The 9,753-nt window shown below is 51.4% G+C and overlaps 1 protein-coding gene across 1 annotated transcript; it reads right to left on the minus strand.

Annotated features, from left to right (window-relative positions):
- Nucleotides 1–3,358: 3,358 nt before the first annotated feature.
- Nucleotides 3,359–9,376, minus strand: ZDHHC24 (zinc finger DHHC-type containing 24). Its single transcript, XM_029208135.1, has 3 exons — nucleotides 9,030–9,376; nucleotides 7,578–7,855; nucleotides 3,359–3,967 (listed from the first exon to the last, which is right to left on the minus strand). The coding sequence occupies exons 1-3, from the start codon at nucleotides 9,308–9,310 to the stop codon at nucleotides 3,672–3,674; spliced, it is 855 nt and encodes a 284-aa protein (XP_029063968.1). The 5' UTR covers nucleotides 9,311–9,376; the 3' UTR covers nucleotides 3,359–3,671.
- Nucleotides 9,377–9,753: the final 377 nt, after the last annotated feature.

Here is a 9,753-nt window from a genome sequence, read left to right on the forward strand (position 1 = left end):
AATGAGCAGGCAAACTTGAAAAAGAACCAAACAGAATCTCTAGAAATGAAAAATAAAACATTTGACACATAAAACTCAATGAGTTGGTACAACCACAAAAACAAACAAAAACCAAAAAAACTTCAATAGATTGGTTTAGCAGTTGATGAAAGACTTAATTGGAAGATAGATTTGTGGAAATTATTCAGAATGCCAGAAACAGAGAAAATAGGAGCTATTAAGAGACAAGGAGGGGGACTTCCCTGGTGGTCCAGTGGCTAAGACTCTGTGCTAGAACTGATGAAAGACATCAATTCATAGAATCAAGAAACCTAAGGAATCCCATTTAGATAAATACAAAGAAAACCACACTTGGACGCATCACAGTAAAATGTAGAATACCAAAGACAAAAAAATCTTAAAAGCAGTTGGAGACAGAAAGTATCTTCAAAGGAACAGTAACAACAAAACAATGAAGTAGATGACAGCTGACTTACAGCAACAATAGACACCAGAAGACAGAATAAAATTTTCAGTATATTGACAAGAAATAACTATTAGCCTAGAGTTCTACACCCAGCAAAAAAATAACTTAAAAGGGTAAAACACTAGCCAAGATAGGACAACAGCACAAAATAAAGGAGTAGAAATATATCCAAGAACGTTAATTACAATAGATAAAAATGACTGAATACTGGGACTTCCCTGGCCGGAAGTTCAATGGTTAAGACTGTGCTTCCACTGCAAGGGGCACAGGTTTGATCCCTGGTCAGGGAACTAAGATCCCACATGCTGTGTGGCGTGGCCAAAAAGAATGGACTGTACTTCAGTTATTAGAAGACAAAGATTTAAACAATCCATCTACAGGCCATTCTTAAGAGGCAGAGAATGAAAGTAAAAGAATCAAAACTCAACATACTTGGAATAGAAGGGAACTTTCTCAGCCTAATAAAAGTCATCTATTAAATAAAAAAACACAGCAAACATATTTTATGGTGAAATATTGAAATCATTCCCTCTATTGTGAGAAACAAGTCAAGGGTAGCCACCCTTTCTTCCACCCAGACAGAGGCAAGAAAAATAAGAGATAGTTCCCCGGTGGTCTAGTGGTTAGGATTCTGGGCTTTCACTGCCACGGCCTGGGTTCAATCCCTAGTCGGGGAACTGAGATCCTGTAAGCCGCGTGGCACAGCCAAAAAAAAAAATTAAAAATAAGAGATATAAAAATTAAAAAGGAAGAACAAAACTATCTTTTCATAGATATGATTATAAATACAGAAAACCCAGAAGAATTTTCAAGGAAATAAATGTTTTAGATTTGCTGGACATAAGAAAATTATTTTCATAAACTATGAATGATAGCATCACAATATCAAATACATAAGAATAAATCTAACCCAAAAAGCCATGATCTTTATGAGAAAACATACATAACTTTATTGAAAACATTACATGGAGAGATAAACCATGTTCACGAACTGGAAAATTCAATTTCATATGGATGTTGATTTTCCCCAAACTGGTCTATAGATTCAGTTGGGTTCCAGTCACAATTTCAAGGGGGGGGTTTATTGGTGGAACTTGACAAGCTGATTCTAAAATTTATATGGAAGAGCAAGGGCCAAGTAGATCTTAGGAGATCATACACAGGGGTAGATAAAATGATCAGGGGGACAAGAGAGAAAAATAAATTGTGGTATATTCAATGGATCACTATACAGCAAGGAAAAGGAGTGCTCTACAGCCACACACGTTAATTTGGATAAATCTTAGAAATATTGAAGGAAAAAGCAAATCACAGAAGAATAAACATGGCGTGGCTCCGTTTATATAAAATTCAAAAACATGCAAAACCAGTACAAACATATGTAATAAAATCACAGGGCAAAGCAAGGGGATGATTAAGACAGCACAGTGTTTCCTCTACCAGGGAGGGGCACAGCAGGGACCTCAAAGGAAATAGTATCCATTTCTTAAATGGGGGTGGGGAGGGTGTTGTTTCTATTTTATAAATATTTCCTTGTATCCTTTCACTATAAAAAAAAAAAAACAAGAAAAGATATTCTGGAGGGTGAGGGGTAAAGCAGTAGAGGAAACAGAAGTCTTCCAACGCTTAGGTACGGCACAAAGTGCCAGGTACACCAAGTTCCTAACAGAGTTAAAAAATAGTAATAGAGCATGCTGTTTAGAAAAACAAAGAAGGCTTAGCAGCTCAAACCTTTGTGGGCATGGGCGGGGCCTGTCAGAAGGGTGGGCTTCTCTGCGGGTTCTTGGAAGGCAAGCCTGCCATGTCACTGAAGGACTACCCCCCTCCCCCAGCAGCACTTGTAGGTTTTACTTAACTCCATTTTTGGTCCAGTCCCTCACCCCCAACCCTCCCCAGGGCCCCCCGAGATGCAAAGCTTCTTCGAAAAGCCCCCGCCTCCACCCCAGCCGGGTAGCGAGGGGTCAGGTGGGTCCTGGGGGGCAGGGCAACCTAGCTGCTTCTCATAGAGACCTTGAATCAGTCCCGGCCCTACTGTCAGCCCCAAACCTTGCCTTCCACGGTGAACCTCTCCAGGGCTCCTGGGGGCAATCGGGCTGCCTCTTGGCCCCTCCAAGAAGGGAACGCTTAATTTCAACTTCTAATTCTCTAAGAGAGTAAATGAGCCTCTATCCACTTTCCATCTTTCAGAATGTTGTCAGGCTCTTTGGTCTAGTGCTGTCTCCCTCCTATTTTCTTTGTCTTTGTAAATTTACATCATTTTTAATTACTATCATTTTAGATTTTAAGAGGAAACAAACTCACATGTTTAAACCTGCCACATTTAACTGGAAATGTCTATTTACTATATTTAAATAAAAGTGTTTAACAAGTAGCCCCTGAAGTGTCCAGAGAGGAGGAGCTTAGCAGTCTCAGCACCATCCAGCCAGCACAGATGCTTGAACAGCCCCACCTGATCTCTCTGCCTTGATTTTTTCGGCTGTTCAAGGGTGAAGGAGAAAGCACGAAGATCTGGGTTCAAATCCGGACTCCTCCATTTACTACCACGTGATCTTATCACATCAACTCTCAGAGCTTTATCACCCACATAATTGCTGCCCAGGGCACCAGGTTAGCTGGAGAGAAGTTCACTGAAATTGTTGCTGTGAAATGTTCCTAACTATAAAGCACTGAACCTGGGGAAGAATTCTGGATTCTCATACCCTGGAACACTACATTCTGCCTTAAGCTGCTGGCCAACCCCCCCCCACACACACACAAGGCCGCAGGAGGCAGAGCCCTGGCTGCTCACACCCTCAGGCATTCTGTGGTTCCCAGGCCTGCCAATCAGAGGAAACAAAAACAGCAGCCCTGGAAACAGTGAAGGTCCAGAAACCCACAGAGACGGAGGGAGTCCAAGAACCAAGTGGGCACTTTATTAACCTGGCAAAGGGGCAGCTGGGCAGGCCGAGCAGCCCCCTGCCAGACCCTTCGCTGTACTCAGGGGCCACTGATAGAGGCAGAGCCGCAGGGCCCAAGCCCTGGACACTAGGAGTCCAAGCTGGGCAAGGGCAAGGCTAAGGGCGGGGCTGGAGTTGCCGAAAGCAGGCATCAAGTACCAGCGTACCAGCCTGCCGCCCCTTCTGAGGCTGGGGGTGGGCCTGAAATGAGTTATCTGAGTCCCCTCTCCCGTTCCCCACTCCTTGTACAGCTCAGGCTCTTCCTGGAGTCAGGAAGCCATGAGTCCCACATCAGCTGTGGTCTGGAACGTGATGCCATCCCCCGGCAGCGGGGAGGCCAGGAAGGGCCAGAGCCAGACAAGGACCCAGCGGGGCCCCAGGGCCGCCTGCAGGTTGTGGGAGAGGCCCAGGTCGTAAGAGTGCTGGCCCCGAGCCCACTCCCACGTGGTCTGGCCCCTCAGCAGCAACATCCCATGGAAAAGTAGTCCAGCCCCGCACAACAGTGCGCCTGCCACACACGTGTCGGTCACGAAGGCCAGCGCGAACTGCGCCAGAGACACTCTGCCTGCAAGGAGAGAGCAGAGAGGGTCAAGGAGAAGCAGCAGGCCCCAGCCATCCCAGAGCCCAGCTCCTGCCCTCCTCCCGTCCCCTACTCCACCATGAAGCAGGGAGCATTCCTCCACTCAGCAAACACTGAGTTGTTGCTCCCTGGCCAACCCATGCCGGCTGATGGGAACACACTGGTGAAACGGGCAGACACAGCCCCCTGCCCTAGATGCGACTTTCACTCATGCATCACAAACCTGTGAGCACCTCCCATGAATACCAGGATGAATGGCAGGTAGCATGTCCGACCTCAGGGAGCTCACAGACAGACATTCAAGAGATCATGTCTCAGTTACTTAATTACAGCTGTGATGTGTCTGACAATGGAAAAGTACAGCATCTTGCATCATCTTGACCCACAGAAGGTAGTAAGTATCAGGTGAACAAATGAACTACAAGATGCCGTGAAATGTTATGTCAAGCGAGAGAAGGCAGACACAAAAGGTTATGTATCGTATGGGGCCATTTGTATGAAATGTCCCAAACAGACAAAGCCATAGAGACAGAAGATTAGTGGTTGCCAGGGGCTGGGGGCATTAGGGGGAAATAGGGAGTGACTGCTTAATGGGTACTGGGGGCGATGAAAATGGTCTGGAATTAGACAGTGGTGATGGCTGGACAACACTGCGAATATACTAAATGCAACTGAACCGTGCACTTGAAAATGGTTAAAATTATGAGTTTCATGTTACGTGAATGTTTTTCCAATAAAAAAAGAGAGACTACTGGCGGGGAGACGACATGGAAACTTATTAAGAGGCTCAGGGAAATAAACTTCATCTATTTTGACAGGGATATTTTGGGTGATGCCTGAAGGTTAAGGAGGTATTTGCTAAGTGAAGAGGGGAGAACACATTCTGTGTGAAGGTCCTGAGGCAGGATGGAGAGGTGCCTGCGATACAAGTGAGTGCACAGTTCTGGAAGCTCAGGAGAGAAGCCCAGGCTGGATACGCAGATTTGTGAGCGGTTGGTACCCGGCCGGTTCCGAGACCCGGCAGAGTGTGTAGGGAGATGAGAATGGCGTCTCGACCTCAGCCCGGAAACCAGGTCCTTAGGGATCAGATATAGGGAAACCAGGAAGGAAAGGAGGAAACCCCAAAGTACAAGCCGTTGGGGACGTCAAGCGTAGAGCCCTTTAAGGAGGCTGAAGGCCAGCAGTTTTATGAGGCTGAAAGGTCTCATGAGCAAGAAAAGAACACAGAAGGGTCCTCTGGGTTTTGTGGAGACAGAGGCCTGGGGACTGTGGCAGTCTCGGAGGACGGGTGGGGGCAGAAGCCAGTTTGGAGCAGGTGGAGGAATGGGTGGGAGGCAAGGAAAAGCAGCCTATAGCCCAGGCAAGTCCTTTGACTTGGCTGCTGATGGAAGAGCCAGAAGGCATGAGCTGGAAAAGGAGGACATGGGGTGAAGAGAGGCTTTGTACCAGCTGGGAAAACCCAAAGGAAGCCAGTGGAGGGAGCCTGTAGTGGCAGGAGGAGAAGCGACCCACGGTGTGAGGGCTCCCAGCAGGGAGGAGGGGTCGGGCACCAGGAGAAGGCGGGGCAGTGAGCTTCTGCCTCCAGGACGGGACAGCCAATTCTGGACGTGCCATCTGATGACTAATTTCCTCTGTGATGTATTTTCAGGAGAGGTTGGGGCTTGGAGGACAGGAAAGTGGGAAGATTTGAGCTGCAGCCATTAGGGGGAGGAAGCTTATGAGAAACCAAGGCAGCCAGGCACCGCTGAGGGCCTGTTGAGGTCAGCAGCCATGAATGTGACATAACACCAACTGCCACATAGTACCAGGCATCTCTGGCAGCTCTCCGCAGCCAAGGGCAGACACAGAGAAGCCAGGAAGGCACAGCGGAAGGAAGACGGAGCAAAAAGGCTTGAGATGAGATGCTGCGGAAGGCTGGTGGAAATGAGGGCGCTACGTTGGACCTGGGGTGGTGAAGGGGGAAGGTGCTGATGGACAGAAAGGTGAGGGCCAGGAGCTCCGGAGGGGCGTCGCGGAGCACAGAATGAGATGGATAGGAGAGGCGGTGGGGGCAGAGAGAGGGGTGACATGGGGTGCTCTGGGAGGTGACACATTTTGGATTCTGACACGACTGGGGTGGGGATGTGGGAGTAGGGGAAGGGAGGAGGGGAGGAGAAGGTCAAGAAGCTGAGCGACTGGGGCCATTCACCCACGCTTTCAGATACCTATGCCTTCAGCAAGGCCCAGGGCTGAGAGGGAGATGAGGGGCTGGAGCCCAAGTCTTCGGTGACTGCGGGGAGCGAGTGGGAGACTGTGGATGACCGGGGGTTGGGAGCGTGCAGACAGGAGCAGCTGGAGGGCTTGAGTCTCAGTGGAGGCAGGGGGGTCATGAGGAGGGCAGAGGAGGGCTGCCCAGGAAGCCAGTGTGGGCACAGGAAAACCCTGACAGCCCCAATGGGCCTCCCATGACGCCCCCTGGGCTGCAGGGAGGGGGTCCTGGGGACAGAGCTGGGCTTGGATAGGAGGAGACAGAGCCACTATTCAGAGTTGTCAGGGAGTTTAGTAATTGCAGGACAAGGTTACAGAGAGGACCGTGGACAGGTCAGGAGGAAGGAGTCAGGGAAAAGCAAGCCCGAAGCGTTTTGGGGGGCAGAGAACAAAGTATAAAAAACCAGTGGGGGGCTTCCCTGGTGGCGCAGTGGTTGAGAATCTGCCTGCTAATGCAGGGGACACGGGTTCGAGCCCTGGTCTGGGAGGATCCCACACGCCGTGGAGCAACTAGGTCCGTGAGCCACAACTACTGAGCCTGCACGTCTGGAGCCTGTGCTCCGCAACAAGAGAGGCCGCGATAGTGAGAGGCCCGCGCACCACGATGAAGAGTGGCCCTCGCTCGCCGCAACTAGAGAAAGCCCTAGCACAGAAATGAAGACCCAACACAGCAAAAATAAAATAAATAAATTAATAAACTCCTACCCCCAACATCTTCAAAAATATAATAATTATTATTATTATGTTTAAAAAAAAACAACAGTGAGGTTTCTACCTTGGGTGGTGTCAGAAGAAAGTGTCAACCAGAACACAGCCTCTCAATCAGTCTCCTGATTCAAAATATCCCCTCCCCACTTCCAAAGACTGGACCTTCCCCTGCCTGTAACTTTCACTGGCTCCCCACTGCCCAGTCAAGTAAGGACCAACTCCTCACACTCCATTCAAGGCCCTCCACCATCCAGTCCTCACTTACTGCCCTAGCCTTAATTCTCACAATTCCCACCAAATGCCTTCACTACTCCGTGCCCAACCTCCAAACCTTTGTTCACACTGCTCCCCTAGCTCCGAATGCCCCCCACTTAGAATGCTCTCTCACCGTCCCATCCCCCTCTAGGTGAAATCCCACTAGTCTTTCCTCCCCTGATTCTCTCAGCCAGGAATCTGTACCTACGTTGAGGCCCTGTATTTTACCAGACCGCACACCCAAGTGAATACCAGGCTCCCCTCACCTCCCGTAATTGACGTGGGGACTAGGTCCCCAGGGCGCTGCCTGGAGAACCAGGCGGAAATCCCATCGCCTACCAGAATGGGCCTCTGCCTCTCTGTGGAGGCCTCCCCGGCCCCCCACCTGTGAGCAGCATGAGCCAGGGCAGCAGGAGGAGGGCGGCGGTGTGGAGAGGTGTGTGGGCTCGCAGCAGGGCCGACAGGGCAGGGCCCAGCAGCACAGAGACGTGCAGCAGGACGCCTGCGGCGTGAAGCAGCAGACACAGGAAGGGCCGGTAGTTGTGGAAGCCCACGCAGCGGCCCAGCAGGCGGCAGTGGTGGTCCCGGCGAAGGATGCAGATGCGGCAGGCAGAGCAATGCCCGCTGCGCGGTGGCACCTGGCTTTGGCACTGGTAGCAGTAACTGCAGGGAAGGAACCACAGGGTCAGTTCTCCCAGCAGCTCTGAGTGCCCCATTTCATGCCCGGTCAGCCCCTGAGCCCATCCTGGGGAAGCAGGCACAGCCCCTGCCCTCTCTAAGCTTCAGGTTCTTCACAGGTAAATGCAGGCTAAACACCACTTCCCAGGCCCTTCCATTCCTGGCACAGCAGGTCTGAGGGCTCTTCCAGCTCTGAGAGCCCCAGTCCTGAGGCCTTTCTCTGGTCTCTAACATCCGGAAGCAAACTTCTCCTGTCCTCCACTGTTACCACCTCCGTCCAAGTCACCATAAGCTCCCCCCTGGATTACTGCAACAGCCTCTTGCCTGGCTTCCCTGACTCCACCTTTGTCCCAACTGGTGTAGTCTCACCCCAGCAGCCAGACTGATCCTTTTAAAATCTAAGTCAGGGGAACTCCCTGGAGGTCCAGTGCTTAGGACTCCGCGCTTTCACTGCCGAGGGCCCGGGTTCGATCCCTGGCACGGCCAAGAAAAAAATAAATCAAGTAAATAAAATCTAAGTCATGTCCCTCCTCTGCTCAAAACCCTCCAATGGCTCTCCGTTTCACTTCTAGTAAAAAGCAAAGTCTTCGAGGTCTTACAAGGTCTTTACGTCTCTGACTTCTCCTCCCTCACTCCACTTTGGCCACACTTGCTGTTCCTGGAACATGCTGGGCAAACAAATGCCTCAGAGTCTTTGCATCATCTGTTCCCTCTGCCTGGAACGTTCTTCCCCCAGATGACTGTGGCTAACTCTCCCCCCCCTCCAAGTCTTTGCTCAAATGCCACCTTCTCAATGAGGCCTACCTTGACCACCCTATTTCAAACTGCAATTTGAGTCTCCTTTATCCTGCTCTTTCTGTTTCCTTACCACCAACACCTTCTAACATTCTACATTATTTTCTGATTTATTACGCCTCAAGTTTATCATCTACCCCCTCCCTGAAATCAGGAATATGTTTTATTGTACCTCCAGTGCCTGGAATAGTACCTTGCACGTAGTAGGTACTCAAATATTTGTAAGTGGATGAATGATACTCCTTCTGCCGTCTGGTTCAAGCGGATCTTACTGTAAACTGGTTCTAACATCTTCAGGTCCTGAGGCCCGCCCCCTGCCCAAAGCTCCCGCTTCTCCCCCCACCAGATCCCGTGCCCCACTCACGCCCAGCCCTGGCCCAGACCACGGCCGGCCAGCATCACACCCCGGATGCTGGGGTCCGAGCGCAGGAAGAGCCCCACGTTGCCCAGTAGGTTGAGCAGCTGAAAGGTTGCCAGCGCAAGCTGCAAGGTCCGGGCCAAGGGTCCCAGTGGGGGCGGCCCGGGACCCAGTACCAGCACGTAGGCCAGCTCCAGGCCCACGGCCGCGGCCCACAGCGCGGTGAGCACAAGAGGAAGCCGCGCGGACGCCGCTTCTGCGCTCCCCACAGCCCTGGGCTGCCCCATGGCCTGGACCCACTAGCGGTCGGATCCCGGGTACCCCGCCGCTTCCGTATTGGGGCGGGGAGAGTGGCAAACGGACGTCTGCTACGACCAATAGAAGCTCTGAAGGGGGTGAGCGAGCGTTGAGGTTCACGGGGAGGGCCCGCAGATACGGAGATGTGATTGAACGGCCGAACGAGCCAAAGAGATGCTTGGAATCTCGTTGGCGCTAGAGCCGGTAGGGCAGCGCGGTTACAGCCCACCCGCGCAGGCCCCGCCCCTCCCGCAGAAGCTCCGCACGCTGGGCCCGCTGGCCCGCACTCCGAGAGGATTGAGTTGCAGTTTAGGTGCTGTCGGTGTTTCGCGGCTCAGCACATTCCTCCTCTCCCTCTAGTCGCCCCGATATTAATAGCCCTGCTTCGGCCCATCCAGCTGGCTTGGAGCCCCTCCCCATGCTCTAGTGTCTC

Source organism: Monodon monoceros, unplaced genomic scaffold, assembly GCF_005190385.1.
Source record: "Monodon monoceros isolate NGI ecotype Baffin Bay Population unplaced genomic scaffold, NGI_Narwhal_1 Super_Scaffold_7, whole genome shotgun sequence".
Classification (NCBI taxonomy): Eukaryota; Metazoa; Chordata; class Mammalia; order Artiodactyla; family Monodontidae; genus Monodon; species Monodon monoceros.

What these genes read in the sequence shown, in the direction of transcription:
- ZDHHC24 (XM_029208135.1), bottom strand. Translation starts at nt 9,310, where the DNA reads ATGGGGCAGCCCAGGGCTGTGGGGAGCGCAGAAGCGGCGTCCGCGCGG. An exon ending in GGTCTGGGCCAGGGCTGGGC is followed by an intron (nt 7,856 to 9,029) that starts GTGAGTGGGGCA and finishes CCTTCCCTGCAG; the next exon opens with TTACTGCTACCAGTGCCAAA. An exon ending in CTGGCTCATGCTGCTCACAG is followed by an intron (nt 3,968 to 7,577) that starts GTGGGGGGCCGG and finishes CTCTCCTTGCAG; the next exon opens with GCAGAGTGTCTCTGGCGCAG.